The following is a 16,677-nucleotide window of genomic DNA, read 5'->3' as shown; positions in this document are numbered from 1 at the left end:
AAGTTGACCCTCAATGGGAATACAAGTCTTGTATATATACAAGTTCCAAAAGACCAAAAAGCAACAACTAACTATATCAGAACAACCTCCACCAAAACAATGTCATCTTCTGCATGACCCAATATCACGCTTGCCTTCTAACCCAAACCCGACATACTCCCATATTAATATGATCATCACAGTTTAAGAACATTGAAAAGTAAAGGTAATCTCGTGTACAAAGAAAACATCATATAATATAGAAGCAATCAACTAACTATATAATCAACTTTATCTCAACTACACCACAACAATCATGTGCTAAAATCAACAACGCATAATAATACAAGTAATCAATCATTAGATTAACTTTATAACATAAGTACAATTCAACATCTTTACATCTCCAAATGACTTATAAACTTTACAACACAATATACAACTCAACAACTTCGTCACACAATATACAACTCAACAACTTTACAAATTTACAACAAAATGTACAACTTGGCAACACAACATATAACTTAACAACTCAATAACTTTACATCTCAATAAACAACTTATCAAATTAACTTCACAACATATATATAATTCAACAACTTTACAACTTAACATTCAATATATACAACTTTAACAACTTTGCAATACAATAACTTAATGTGTTGTCACACATTTCAACTAAAAGTTCTCTTACAACACAAGTGAGTAGATTAAGTGGCTTGATTATGCCAAATCACAACACAACAAGACCCATCACCTTAAGGTCAAACCTTTCATATTTAGGTCATACAACACAATGTTTGGGTATTAATCCATTTTCAACACATCGTTGATTTCTTAGATTTTGTTAGATAGACTAGGAAAGTCTAATACCACTATTAGGAATAAAATAACTTGGATGTGAGTCTACCACGACATTAGTATGCATCAACTAAGCCTATATGGGATTAACTAGCCAACTATCCTCCAAATATTGTGCCCTTTTTTGACAATCAATTAAGAATTTTAACCTTCGACTTTATACCTTACTCAATTTGGTCACTTCTAAACTGATGACATTGCCCTTATATGGTATCAACTAATGGCTTATAAGAGATGCAACACTTCACTTCAAGAACTAACTCTCTCAAAAAGGATTTTTCAACATTAAGCTCTTATAGCACTACAGCACATATCCACACAATGAAATATTTCAGCTATCGAAAACAACATTTTATCCTCTAATCTTAAATTAAAAACACAACTTATAAACATGCATCATTCACAAAACAATAGAGTTCAACTCAACACAACATCTCAACTTATCAACACAACCTATACAACATGTAGAATAACTTCTAGTTTAACTTAAACAACTTAATATACTTCATTTTAAGCTTTCTACAACATGATTCATCAATCATACAATATAATACATTATATCTTTATAATATATAAACTTATCACCCTAACATGTTAAGTAAAAGCCTTAAGCAAAAAAATCATGAAACAGGACTCTCATTGGGTAAAGTATTCTCGATGGGCGAGTTGAGCTCTTTAAAGCTTTTTATTGAGCAACACTACTCTTGCTAAGTGAAAAAAACACTTTATAACCTTTTTCTCTAGGTGGACTTTTAACTCATTGAGCGTCTAAATTCCTTTAGAGCTTGTCAATGGACGGTTGAGAGTTTGTTGAGCGATCCACACTATCTGTGGGTCTTCTCGCTAAGCGCAATATGTCTTGTCGGGAAAATTTAGCCACATAATCATCCTCTTGTTGGGTGACACATATATAATTGAGCAAAAGTATGATTTTGGGCAAGTGTTCATTAGTTCATAAATAAGCATTAGGAGAGAATGGGATTTTCACCCATAGAAAATTATCTTATCACTTCAGAGCCAATCATTATACTCTGCAATCTCAACATGAAACTTGTAAATCACCACCTATTCACTTTATATCAAACTAAATAACATCATTTCAATATCATAAATTACATTATCTTGGATATCCTCATCAACTTTATTATATCATTAACTAAATTATCATATTTAATATTATACAACTTATAATTATTATTCATTTTATAAAGCAACATTCAAGTTCTCATAATCAACTACCATACAATGACGACTTTCACATAAAATAACACATAAGGGAGTCATATCGATCCTATTGAGCTCATATTTATCTATTTGAAAGCTAAGAAAATTATCTACAATTATTATGTTGACCTCTAATTTTAATTAAAATATATACTATACTGAAAATAAAAAAAAACTAAAATAGTTTAGCTTAAAGTTGTCAGTTTAACCTTTGCTCATTAAAAAGGTCACAACTTAAGTTCTATACCTTCTTTTTGCGTAATTCCAAAACCATTGAAAAGATCACAAAGCCTAATTTGACCATCTACTATTCATTTTCTCACTAAGCGAGCTTAGCATTCCGTGGCTCCTCATTGAGCTACCAAAACTTACCCTTGAGAAAAAATATGAAGACTGAAATGGTGTTCTTCATCTGTGCATGAACATTAAGTAACTATATATACACTTCTAGCTGAACGAGAATGTGAAGTTCCTTCATGAAAATCACCTTCTCTCAATACATCTAACTAACTACATCAAATACAATGCATGCAACTCATGATTCTTGTTCTCCATACCTTATACAACTCAAAATATCCCAAAAACATCCCATGCAACCACTATAAAACTCAAAAATCATCAACTCATCTTTAACCTTCAAAAGCCCCAAAACCCAACAACATGAAATTCATCCATTCTCTACATAAATGCCACTAATGGGTCAAACAACACAAAAATAAACACATGTAACACAAAGGAATCAATCTACAAGTTTCTCTTACCTTAGTTGCTCCTAAATCAAGGAAAGGAAGGAAGAAAAAAAAGAAACCTCAAAACCCTCCGTATGAAGACTTCTCTATAAGATTCTTGGCTTTTTAGCCTAAATCTCAACTTCTACAACATAACTATCGATCAAGGGAAGAAAAGAGATCTTCCAGCGGAATTGGATCGGACTACATTGGCTCTAAAGAACCTCTCTAACTTCTTTTTAAGATTCTAGAGTTATGAACTTATGAAGTTTATTTTTCAGAATCTACCTTATATACTTTAGTCCTCATCAGACCAACTCTCACACACTTAAGTTATATCTTTTATAACATAAGCCTAGAGTTGTAATGACTCGACAAGTCCTACACTTACTATAGCTTGGCAACTAAACAATAAAAAACATAAATATAATCTAACGTAAACGTATCATGCAAGCAATCCTTGGATATTCATACAATAATATATATGTAAGGAAATAAATAACTGAAAACATAAAATCCCTTAATAATGTCTTAGGTTGTTAGTCAAACAACAACTACACATATGTTGTCTCAAAACAACACCACCTAAAATACTGTCATCTCCAACATGACATCACAACTTGCTTACCATATGGCCTAATCCTACCCCGCTCCCATAATAATGTGATTGTTGTAGTCTAACAATAAGGAAAAACAAGAGTAAACTCGTAATTAAGAAAATAACATAGTATAGATGTAATAAAATATTTATACAAATAACTTCGTCAACACAACTCAACCACAACCCAAGGCCTAGTTTAGCAACATAAATCAACATATCAACACAACTTTTCAAATTAACATTTTTTCAACTTAAAACATAATTATTCAACTCATTATCATATTGACTTAGCATATGAATAACACAAATTATCAACACAACATATTAACAACACAATAACTTAACAACAAAGCAACATGATGCATCATCACACATTTTAACTAAGAGATATCTTACAATACATGTGAACAGTCTAAGTGATATGACCTTATCGAGCCAACAACAATACTGTCTTGTTGGCTTGTTAGATCAACAACAAATTTGAATATCAATCCACAACATAACATGATTTCTCAGATCTCGTCACTTGAACTAAGAAAATTTAGTACCTTTGTCAAAGATAAAACAACTTGGTTGTGTGCCTACCATGACATTAATATTCGTCAACTAAGCCTATACGAAATTAACTCAGCAACTACTCTCTAAATACTGCACACTTTTCTAGTAACTAGTGAAAGATTTTACTCCTAAACTTCATACCTCACTCAATTTTGGTCGTTTCTAAATCAATATGGCTCGACTTGGGCCCCATACTATATCTTCTAGGACTTAAAGGAGACTCAAGACTCCATTTTAAGAAACAACAATACTCAAAAAGGATTTTTCAATAATTAGGCTCTCTGAACATTACAACACAAATTCACACAATGAAATATTTCAAATTTTAAAACAACACTTTTTCTATAATCATAAGTTTTCAATACAATTCAACATCATGCATTATGCATTCACAATACAACTTTACATAACAACATGTCTCATGCACATCACAACTTAGCATCTTACAACTTTAAACAACAAGTTGCTTTCAACTTTAAACGACTTAAATCTTCATCATACATTGTCATAAACTAACATACGATGAACCATATTCATTTACCATCAATCTTCATGAAATCAACCAACACACAAGATATTACTTAGAAGATTACAAATTTTCAAAATGAAACAAGAGCTTCAAGCCATGAACAGTGAGCTTTGAGCAAACAAATTTTGCTCCATGTGATCACAACTTACTTTAAGTGAGCTTAGATGGAAAACACCATTAGGAGATATAATCCATTTGATTAAGTAAGTAAGTTCTCACTTTGAGCGGCCAATGAGCACTCTAAGTGAGCCAAGTTAGAGAACACCTCTGAAATGGTTGCACCAGCTCACTTGAGTAAGCTCTATGGGCGCTTTAAGTGAGCAAGCCCAAAAAATATGCATGCTTAAAGGACAAGATCAACAACTCAAGAAATCAACTTAGCAACTCAAAATCCTCTATTCTAATACAATTCATGCATTCAACTTAGAAACTCACCATCTACTAGCATCATACAACTTATAATTTGAAAGAAATACAACATACAACAACAATGCAATACAAGATCATCCATTTCTTTCTTTCTTCACCAAGAAGCCACAAGAACAAGAACACCAAAGTTCTATCTTTTAATTTTCAACTTAAATGTTTTCCAAAGCAAGAATCAACAGAGTAAAATCAATTTATACAACATAAAAGATCAAACTACAAGTTTCTCTTACCTCAATTCACCCATAAACGAGGAGAATAAGGAAAAATGGTGAAGAAAGAGACTTTTTGAGCTTTTGTCGTATGAAACTATAAGTATTTGATTTTTAGCTCCCAGGCCTTAAGTCCAACTCAACTCCTAGAAACGATGCTCCCGGGAAGGATCAAATCTCTCTCATGGAAGTCAAAAGGAAGAATATCTCATTTCGCTCCAAAGACTATCTCTCTAAAATCTTTTTCTAACTTTTAGAAGAAATGAACTTATGAAATTCAAGTTTTAAGAAAATCTTGTATGCCTTTTCCTAAACTTTGTCAACTTTGACCTCAACACAAAATAACCCCCAAACAATTAAACTCATAAAAAATTATTTAATCCTTAAAGCTTTAAAACATTAAAACAACAAATCAATATAAACCTTTTAATTATTAAAAAACAAATAAACAATAAATCACAACACGTTGTTACAAGAGTTATCTCAACTCTAACTTCCACTTTACCTAGGCCCAAAATAACATAAAACATCATTCTTAATTACTTAAACCACAAATATACAAAATATAAAAAAAAACAGTGTTACAATTGTAGTTTAAATTTAGGAAATAGTGATTTGTGTTTTGTAAGATTATAATCTCTCTATTCTATTTTGTCAGATGTTTTAGTCATTCTTCATTTTTTTTAATTTCATCGTCATTTTGCAATATCAATGTGATGTTAATTTGTTTCCTTATACTTTTAATAATTTTTAATACATTATTTTATTACTGGTGAGAATTCAAAAGGTTTAAATGTATATTAAGAAATTACATAATTTTTTTTATGAACTCAAACATATTAACTATATTCTTCAAGTCTTGTGTTAAAACCTTAAATGTCAAACAAAATGGAATAGAAAGGGTATTTGATAGTTATTGTCTTAGTCCATAATTACTATGATTTAAGAATTTTATAAACATATTAAAAATAAAAATATATTTATCATTTTTTGATATAATTTAACTAAAATTATCCTCCTTCTTGATAAATACATTTTTTTTAATTATGATGGTTGAATAATTTATAATAAAAAATTAAAATAAAACAAAATAATATTACATTGAAAAGTAAAAAATATCACTTATTTTTGAGACATTTCTCAAATGCTAAAACTACAAAAAGAAAATATTGTTCATCTAATATTTGTTTGGAAATTGAATACTTTATATCATTTTACATGTTATTTTATTGTTCAATATTAAATTTCATTCACCAATATGAATATAAAAAAATGATAAAATATGTTTTTAATAATTCAAAAGGCTATTTATAAAAATAAATTTATTTTTTATATATAACAATCACTTGTGCACCGACATATTAATTATTTTTCATATATATATATATATATATATATATATATATATCCTAAATAAATTTTACAAACTTAAGACAATTTTTATAACTAAGAAAAAATTGAGATTATATATGTATACAAGCAAGTATAGTTCAATCATATTTATGAACAGAAATGAAAATTGTATTTATTGAAAGAAAAAAATTAATTGTAATTGAAGTTTAATTTTTCATTAAAAGTAATTTTTAATAACTACCATTTAGCTAATTAATTTCACTTCTTCAAATTTACATTAAAAAGAATTTACACAATTAAATTAGTAAAAATAAAGTTACAAGATTGTGTGTTTATGTGTGCATGTGCATATTTGTATTTAATATCTATCATTTAGTTAAATAGTTTCATCTTAACATTGACAATTTTTTTTTTATTAAAATAGCTTGTACACACAAAAAAATTATTATACACACCAAAATAATATATTACATAATATTACACACCAAAAGATAAGACTTTGTCATTATTTTTTTTAATATTCATATATTTCTCTATTTGAGGTACGAATGACAAAATAAGTCAAAATAAGTCGCAATTTGTCAATCACTAAAAATTGATAGAACAAAGTTAGGTTTCATAGTCTGTCAACCTAATTAACTTGTCTTGTCGAATATATCAGTTCATCAGGCCAAATGATGAGTTGAGACTAGTTGGCTTGCATGCTTTCTTAACTTTTATTCATTATTTTTAATGTTAAATTTAATTAAGTTACATGTGTTATTATGATTTGTTGTGTAACAAATCTATCCATTTAATTTGTTTTATTATATGTAATTTGAGTTTTATTGTATAATAAATATGTCGAAAGAGCTATTATAATATGTATCTATTTTATTATTTAGGTACATTAATTTATATAAATTTTTTTGATATTAAGAAAGAAATATATTAAAATAAGTATTTAAAATAAACATGTAATTTTTTGTTTAATAATTTTTTTAGTCAGTCAATCCATCATCTCACCCTTAAATGAGACAAATCAAAGTGTTTTAATCCATTTTTTATTTGTGAGACCAAGTCTAGATGGATGAATATATTTCATTTTGTCATCTTTAATTTGAGGTAATTATATTTAAATTGAACAAGATTTAATACAATCTTATAATCAAAATTTGATATATTCTTTCAAGTATTTAATATAATTTTATATTTAAAATTAGAACTCGATATTACTTATTATGCCAAAACAATATTTTATTAATGACCTTCGTTATTGTTGATATGTATTTATTTTATAAAAAGATAAATTAAAACAAAAGATATTAAATAATGAAATTAAACTCTTTCGATTTTGTCAACTCACTTTGATATGTGTGCCCAAGATTGCGATATCCGAATGTGTAGCTTAGTTGATGAAATTCACCCTAAGAGATATGTACATAACTGCGGGTGTTTGATACGTTTTTATGACATGATTGCTACAGTTCAAACATTTTATGTTTTATCGATGCTTTGTGTTGGTAAATGTAATGAATATGAGATAGAAAATTAGTTATTTGATAAAACAAATTTAATAAATTTATTTTTAAATATTATTACAAAATATTCAATTAAAAAAATATGTTAAAATATGTGACATATTATTCACAAATTATTTTAGATGATAACCGAATAATTATTTTAGTCTAATAAGTTATATTCATATGTCAGATGGATTCATATCTATAATAATTGTAAACGTCAATGACTATTAATCATTCGTCAAAGATGATTTTCGTTTTCTTTTTTTGGCTGTTTGTTTTATTCAGTGTTGGCCAGCTTTTGGCCTCAAAATGAGATTATGCTTTAAAGTTTATTTTTTACTCTTAAGTGTACGACATCTACGGAAAGAAATCAAGCTTAAAATCTTAAAATGTTTTACATCTATAGACAGTGATGAAAGATATATCTTTTACCATTAAATATTATATTTCTTTAAAAATAAAATTATAATTAAAGTAATAAAATATAAATAATAAAGAGTTGTATTTTTTTAATTAATGTAATAGAATTATAATATAGAACATATCACTTGAAAATATGAAAATAAATTAATATTTTTTTACCAATAAAATGTAAAATATAAAAAAAAAATCTGATTTAATTTACCTGTAAAATAATTTCCTTATAAAGTAAAAAAAAAAAGTTAGTGTTAATACTATTTATATAAGAAGAGAAAAACTAACCTAAAATAATTTTATATGGACATCTAATCACAAATAACTATTTATATCAAACTTATCTCATGTGGAATGCAAGCTTAAACCAAATCACGAACCATTTGTATAAATTCACTATAAAAAAGAATTGCATGCATTTGTAAAACACTTCAAAAATAACATTCTTTTTTTTATTAAAAAATACTGTAACATTTATTTTTCCTTACATCAAACTGCAGTCTTGTATGTACTGCTATTGTATGAAAATTTATGTTATAATTTTCACTATAAATTTATTAAATTAAAATAAAACACAATATATTATAATCTGGCTTGATTCACAATACTTAGGTGTTTTGTTCGTACATAATATAATATGTATTCTATTTTTATAAATCAAAGATGACTGTACGTGCTAAATACCAGGTACATTAATATTTTTTAACTTTGGTCGAGTTCTCTAAATTTTTCAAATTGGATGAAATATATGTAAGACACTTTGAATATTAGATAACGAGTAATCAAGGAGCATGTATTTATATAATATATAAGGATAAAATAAAATAAAATATACATATATACAAAAAAAATAACTATATTTTTAAAAAATAATTATTATTTACTTATATATTTTTTGAATGAGACATAAAGTGTTTTTTTTCTTGCTAGTTTAAAGTAGGATTATTATGTATGTATCTTATGACTAAATTTTGTATATACTAGTTGTGAAATATGATATTTAGTGTCAATTTAATATTATTTATCAATATTAAATACAATAATTTTGATTTTCTAAATTGATTAAGTTGGTTGTGGATAATGTTTAATTCTTTTTTAGTATTTTATTTGTTCTATCTATTAAAATATAAGATTATAATATGTATTTTTATAAAGTTTAATAATTTTTTTTATATTTATAATATTTTTTTAATGTAAGTAAGTTAATTCATTGAACTCACTAATTCATCGTATTGTTTTGTTTTAACTTACCTGAAAGTGAGCTAAGTTGTATTGACCTACCTATTGTCCAACTCATAGTAGACCAGGTCCATCGAGTCAGATTATCCACTTTAACAACTCTAACTACTATCTTATGCCCTTTTAAAGTTTATTTTAGTATATATATATATATATATATACATGTATTAATTATTAAAAATTAATTTAAATTTAAATTAATAGATAATATATTTTGTTGTATTTTTTTTTTAAGTTTGACCATTAGTAAAATTTTACAATTTAAGAATACGTATATACATAAACATTATTATAGGTTATTTGCAAAGTTTGTTATTTATTTAAAAATTATAGAAATATTATTTCAAATTTTTAATTGAATTAGAAAAATGACAGAATTAAATTTCACAAATATAATATGACAAATAAAAAAATATTTTGGTAAAAGTAACCGTATATGAAATCATATCTTTATTTAGAGATTAATACTTTTAGTTCTTGTAAAAATATTTTCATTATTTATCATTTTATACACATACCAAATCAATTAATATTCTTACACTCATATATATTATTTAAACAAAAACTAAGATGAGAAATCAATACGAACTTTTTATATCAATTTCAGCACAGGAGAATACAAGAGAATGAATTGAGAAATAAAATATTATATTAATTTTCAAATAAATTTAAGTTTTAGTATACATTAATTTGATATTAATGGTATTAACTTATTTTTTAAATAAAAAATATTAAAAGAAATAGTAACAAAAAAATTAATGCCTGGTAAAAAATATTAAATTATATTAAAACGATTCTTTTTTACATGCATGTAATGTTTAAATATAATAATTGTTATTTTCAACTAATTTTTTTTTCAAAATTTAAATCTTTAGAATTAATTCAAACCAATTATGTTACAAGTTAATGATCGATTGAATTACCATTGAAAGAGATGTTGAAATTATTTAATTATTAAATCTTAATCAACAAATTTATTATTCAAAATATAAGATAGTTTAATTCAATTAGTTAAGTACCATGTGTGAGTTGTCATAAATTTTTTTAAATTTTGTGTTCAATTTTTATAAATATGAAAAAATAATATGATATAAAATTTGCTAAGATTTCAAATTTTCTAGATATGGCCATAACAAAAGTGATACAATTGATTAAATTATTCACTTCTATTAATTAGAACTTAAAATCAAATTTAATTTTCTTTATATTTTATATATTTTCACGTGAACTTATATCGAAATGAAACAATTTGTCTCTCTACATAAAATGATTAAAGAGGTTGATGATTTATTCCTCCCTTATATAAAAATAATGTTAAAGAAAAGAAAGTACCTATGTTGAACTTGATTGGATCCAAACTTTGTTAAATAAGTAAAAATGGGAAGATGGTACACTCTTACGGTGCATCAAATTTATGTCTAGTCATGCGTTTGTAAAGTGTGTCCTAATCTAAACGATTCACCTACACGGTGCATCAATTTTGTTAGCATAATAAAGAAAAGAAAGAAAAAAAAAGCTTAAGAATTAATTTTTGTGGCAGTTCAGTTTTGAGCAGCATGAGTCTCGTAATCGTAGGGGCGTTGTTTCTCACTTTACAGGCCAGCTCTGTCTGTGCTGGGCTTGTCCTGTTGTGATTATTAATAAACAAATTTGGGGTTGAACGAGTAAAGTAGAAAATGGATCGATAGATTCAATTGATTAACCTCATAGTTATTGTAATTTTATTGCTTAATTAATAAACGGATTAAAACTAAAAACATTTGTGAATTGTGATGACTGTGCACGTCTCTCTCCTTGTCTAATTGTCACGTTCCGTCGTGGGTTGGGTGCTTCTGTTTGTATCCCTTCAAAAATTGTGGCACAGAAACACTTTTGTTTTGCCTTCTTCTGTTTATGTTTAACTCTCTTTCTCTCTCCGTTTTTATTCTCTTTCTCGTGAATTATTTGACGGTTTTTTTTTTCTATTAAAAAATTTCCTCGAAAGGTTGCGGAAAAAGTATTATTTAAAAAAAATAAATTTATTCCCCCCTCTTCCTCCCTTTTGGGCTGTGTTCGTGTGTCATAACAAAAGAGGAAGGGCGTAGGAGAAATCTAATCATATCATAGGAAAAGAAAGCATCAAGTGCAGCAAATTCAGAGGATGAATGGGGTCACACACCTTGAACCAGATGACTCTGAGTTCGTTGAAGTTGATCCAACTGGAAGATATGGAAGAGTATACAACTTTTCTCTCCATCTCTTCTTCTCCCTCCTATGCCTCAGTTTCATGATTCTTTTCCTTTTCCATGTTTATTGCAGTACAATGAAATCCTTGGCAAAGGAGCTTCAAAGACAGTGTATGCTTACAAACTCATCCTATTCAATTTTCTCAAATTTGGTGTCTTTTTGTTTTTGTTTATTATTTTTCTGGCTCAGTACTGATTTGGTAGAATCTGAGCTTCTCTATGTTTTTTTTCTTTTGGTTTGTAGAAAAGGGCATCTGAAAAATTTGATTTTTTTTTGGCTTCTCGATGGATGCAGATATAGAGCATTCGATGAGTATCAAGGGATTGAAGTTGCTTGGAACCAGGTCAAGCTGTATGATTTCCTGCAAAGCCCTGAAGATCTTGAGAGACTTTACTGTGAAATTCATCTCCTGAAGACATTGAAGCACAGGAACATTATGAAGTTTTACTCCTCTTGGGTCGATACTGCGAATAGGAATATCAACTTCGTGACTGAAATGTTCACCTCTGGTACACTTAGACAGTAAGTTCTTAAATTCATCATTCGTTTTTTGTGCATTCTAGATCTTGTGTGGTTCGATTCTTTTCTTCTTGTTCCAGACTCTCACTTGTTTCAATTGTCTAATAGGTATAGGCTAAAGCACAAGAGAGTTAACATCAGAGCGGTGAAGCATTGGTGTAGACAGATCTTGAGTGGACTTCTCTATCTTCATAGTCACGACCCGCCTGTGATCCATAGAGATCTAAAATGTGACAATATTTTTGTCAATGGAAACCAAGGGGAAGTGAAGATTGGGGATCTTGGTTTGGCAGCAATTCTCCGGAAATCTCATGCTGCTCGTTGTGTAGGTAGGTATGTTTATTTAATTCCAGTTAATATCATATAAAAAGGTATAAAGAAAAGATGTGGCCAGCTCAGAATCCAATCACAATTAGTTTGCTTTAGTTGATGCCTTCTGGAAATGATTTAATAATAAGGATCGTGATTCTAGTTGGGGCTTCATCTGTTTCTCTTCTATTTTCACAGGGACGCCTGAGTTCATGGCCCCAGAAGTATATGAGGAGGCATATAATGAGTTAGTTGACATATATTCCTTTGGGATGTGCATATTAGAGATGGTCACTTTTGAATATCCTTATAGTGAATGTACTCATTCGGCTCAAATCTATAAGAAAGTTATTTCTGTAAGTTTGTTCCCTTTCTCTATGTCTTTTTGATAAGGTATTCTTCTGTGGTGGTGAAATTTCATTGGCATTTTCTATCTCCAGGGGAAAAAGCCAGATGCTTTATATAGAGTGAAGGATCCGGAAGTGAGACAATTTGTTGAGAAATGCTTGGCCACAGTGTCTCTGAGGCTTTCTGCAAGGGAGCTTCTAGATGACCCTTTTCTTCGAATTGAGGATTATGAATATGATTTGAGACCTGTAGACAGTGGGGACTTGGATGAATTTGGTCCTCTCACGAGACAGCCATTCTTTGATCTTCATCGAAGCTATAGTAACTTCAGTAATGATTACTCCAATGGTTTTGGTTATGAAGGAGATTGGTGTCCTCATCCGGCTGAGATTGAACCTAATGGAATTGAACTTTTTGAGTACCATGATGATGAACCATCTGAAGATGTTGACATAAGCATCAAGGGCAAGAGGAAAGATGATGGTGGCATCTTTCTGAGACTAAGAATTGCTGATAAAGAAGGTTGGGAATTGGGATGCCACTTTTTATTGTGTCCTTTTAAACATGTGATTGTATATTTCATTATGGATTTTGAGCTTAACAGTCTGAATTGATTGTCACAGGTCGCATCCGAAATATTTATTTCCCATTTGACATAGAGATGGACACAGCAATAAGTGTGGCAACTGAAATGGTTGCAGAGCTCGACATTACTGATCAGGATGTTACCAGAATAGCGGATATGATAGACGGGGAAATTGCTTCCTTGGTACCTGAATGGAGACCAGGACCAGGAATTGATGAAACTCCCCGTTTTGCTAATCAAGGTTTCTGTCACAATTGTGTGTCTAATCATACTTCTAGCGGCTCTTTTCTGGATTTTCTTTCACACAATCCAGATAACAAGAACTTGCAACTTCTTGAGTGTTGTAGGCATGGATGTGCTTCAATGCATGGGCGGTTTGAGGAGATTACCTTCCAATCAGAAGAGTATGACAATCATGCTAGAGGGGATCTGAACATATCAAACCAATTAGAGAGCTTGCAGTATCAAGAGTTATGGAATCAGCACGAAAGTCGCGAACTGAGTCCAGTAGAGTCTGATCAAAGCCATTCTGATGAACAATATGAACAAGTAGACAAATCAATACCAGCTAAGGTTAAAGTACAAGATGTTTGGGAAAATAAGTTTCCCTCCAATGCAGCAAATTCTCCAAGAAACTTATCAGGAAGTCATGATTTCTCTACTATCCGATCTACCTATTGTAACCTTGAGGATGACTATGAGAAAGAGATCCAAAAGGAACTTAGATGGCTCAGAGCCAAGTACCAAATGGAGTTAAGGGAACACAAGGATCGACAGTTTGGACAATCTTCCCAGAGTAATAACAGAGAGCACAAAACAGAAAATGGCTTTTTGTCACCTTCACTGACAGAAACATCAAAAGGAGGCAACAATGCGACTCAGTTGAAACCCATTACTAATAAGTGGAATTGTGATTCCAGTAGCCACCCTCATGTCCATGAAAGCAGCCCCAATTCGGACACCCAAAGGGCCCCAAATTGTGAGGCGTTAGAATCCCCTGGAGAAGGTATGGTTACTGCAAAGAGTTTCTACACAGGTTCATTGCTTCCACACTCTCTGCACAGGACAGTTTCCCTCCCAGTTGATGCTGTTGATATATAATTTTGTGAGCCACTCATTGGATTCTTTTGTAGATTATATATATATAAATCCCCATATAGAGCCTATCTGATTTCTTTATCCCTCCCACCTTTTTTTAAAAATAGGAATATCAATTTACCACATGGAAACCGGTAGTTACTGGCTATAAGCCTATAAGGGCATCAACAAATACACTTGAGTGTTATTTATCGAGGAAAAAGAAAATCAGATTTTGGCTACGGATGTTAGTGATGGTGAATTTGATAATTGAGGCATGTAAAATATGAAGTAGTTGAGTCTATGTAAATCTGTCAAACTTTCTTGTATCTCCCACGTTATGAAACAAATATTGATATGATGGATCTTAGCGTGTTAAGTTGCTCTTTTTTTTTTTCTTTTTTTTTTCCCTCTCTGAATAGACATGCAATAATTGAGTGCAGCTAGCAATTTGGTCAAATCTACACTAAAACCACTTGTGAGCGGGTCCAAGTAAAGCGCGTGGATATTCATTCATCCATTTGGCACGCTTCTAAGATTATACTACTACCAAATCCAAGAGCATAGTGTCAAATTTGAAATGTTGAATCAGCGGTTGCATCATGATTATGGTGTTAAAGTTAGTGCTAAAGGGGTGAAACTGAATTAATTATATTTATTTATATGCATGAGCACGAGCATGATAATTGAGTATGAGTTGATAAGGGATGGGAGTGAAGGTTACGTTGACATGGCAATGAATTATTATTTGTCATGGTCCATAAATAATTTGGCATGACAGTTCTGACTTGGCGTTGGTGAATGGGGTGCTTTCTGAACTTTTTGCTCAGCCTCACGGAGGCCCTTTGCTTTTTCCTCAATCATAGATGAAGAGGTTGTTTTCTAAAGGCAATCAATTAATTGGATAGCAAGAATAAGTGCAAGAAGGCCCACCAAAAAAATCAAATTCCATGTTTATGCTAACTAAGATAAATGTCATTAATTTAGTTTTTAAGGATCTTCTTTTCAGTCCACTTCGTGACCTCATTCAAACTGACTTTCAGAATGTGAAAATTTTGAATTTTCTTCATCATCAAAAGTCATATACTCAATTTATTAATCTTACTTCTCCAAGGAACCACCAACTGGCAAACCATTTAATTGTGTAATAAATGTATCTTACGGTTTTTTTTCTTAGATAATAGAGTACTAGTATTAGCTCTAGGCGTTTTATATAACAAATAAACAATTAATTTTATTACGATTAAAGAAAATAGTTAAATTAGTTAACTTTATTTGATAATATTATAAATTTAAATTTTATTTCAAAAACTCAAAAAAAATCAATTAATTTAAGAGATGAATACATTTAATAACATTATTTGTAATTTAAGAGATAGTTTTTCTCACCAATAAATGTTTATATAGTTAATAGGTTTTTAAATACATTTATAAATATGGAAATGAGCGGATGTTTGATTTTTTTATTATTTTTTTATAAGTGTTGTTCTATTTTGATAAGGAGCGGATGTTTGATTAATGAACTTTACAATAAATTAAAGAAATAAAAGAAAATTAACATCCATTTGAAAATGAGTCTATGTTTTTTTTATACTTTGGGACAAAAAATATACCCATTTGTTTATTATGTAAAAGACTAAAGATAATGTTACTTTCATTTTTATATATGATTTTTTTAACTAATTTATGAGAATTAATAAAGTTGGCTAATGTTATTAGTAACATTAAATTTATTATTATTTTGGATTCTCTTTTGAAAATTATCCTTGAGACTATTGTGACTCATCATCTCACTTTTTTACTTGATTAATTAATATTAGGTAGTTATCTTCTTCAACTCTCGGATGAAATTATCTTACTAATTCATAGAATTTGGTGTTCATTGACCACAAATTTATAAAATAATTAAGCGATATTTTGGTAAAAAAAAATTATTAATATTTAAAGCAATATAAAGGTACATAATATCTCATTTTTTTT

General features: G+C 29.1%; 1 protein-coding gene across 3 annotated transcripts; it reads left to right on the top strand.

Moving 5' to 3' along the window:
* The first annotated feature begins 11,147 nt into the window (after positions 1–11,147).
* Positions 11,148–15,062, top strand: LOC109814649 (serine/threonine-protein kinase WNK1). Of its 3 annotated transcripts, XM_083059804.1 has the most exons (8): positions 11,148–11,847; positions 11,931–11,968; positions 12,153–12,380; positions 12,486–12,706; positions 12,885–13,042; positions 13,127–13,556; positions 13,658–13,861; positions 13,968–14,063. In XM_083059804.1, the coding sequence occupies exons 1-8, from the start codon at positions 11,773–11,775 to the stop codon at positions 14,051–14,053; spliced, it is 1,440 nt and encodes a 479-aa protein (XP_082915930.1). In that variant the 5' UTR covers positions 11,148–11,772; the 3' UTR covers positions 14,054–14,063. The 3 variants fall into 3 exon arrangements, with proteins under 3 accessions (XP_082915930.1, XP_020234716.2, XP_020234723.1); XM_020379127.3 differs by having other exon boundaries at positions 11,169–11,847; positions 13,658–15,062; XM_020379134.3 differs by lacking the exons at positions 11,148–11,847; positions 11,931–11,968; positions 12,153–12,380 and having other exon boundaries at positions 12,569–12,710; positions 13,658–15,062.
* Positions 15,063–16,677: the final 1,615 nt, after the last annotated feature.

The sequence above is a fragment of the Cajanus cajan genome, chromosome 7 (assembly GCF_000230855.2).
Source record: "Cajanus cajan strain Asha chromosome 7, NIPB_CcT2T_4, whole genome shotgun sequence".
Classification (NCBI taxonomy): Eukaryota; Viridiplantae; Streptophyta; class Magnoliopsida; order Fabales; family Fabaceae; genus Cajanus; species Cajanus cajan.
Note: the sequence above shows the minus strand (reverse complement) of the source record. Positions and strands in the feature narration are given on the sequence as shown.

Excerpts from the sequence above, each read along its gene's own strand:
- LOC109814649 (XM_020379127.3), top strand. The coding sequence starts at position 11,773 with ATGAATGGGGTCACACACCTTGAACCAGATGACTCTGAGTTCGTTGAA. Across the intron at positions 11,848-11,930 it reads CAACTGGAAGATATGGAAGA|TACAATGAAATCCTTGGCAA; the intron begins GTATACAACTTT and ends TGTTTATTGCAG. Across the intron at positions 13,043-13,126 it reads TCTATAAGAAAGTTATTTCT|GGGAAAAAGCCAGATGCTTT; the intron begins GTAAGTTTGTTC and ends TTCTATCTCCAG.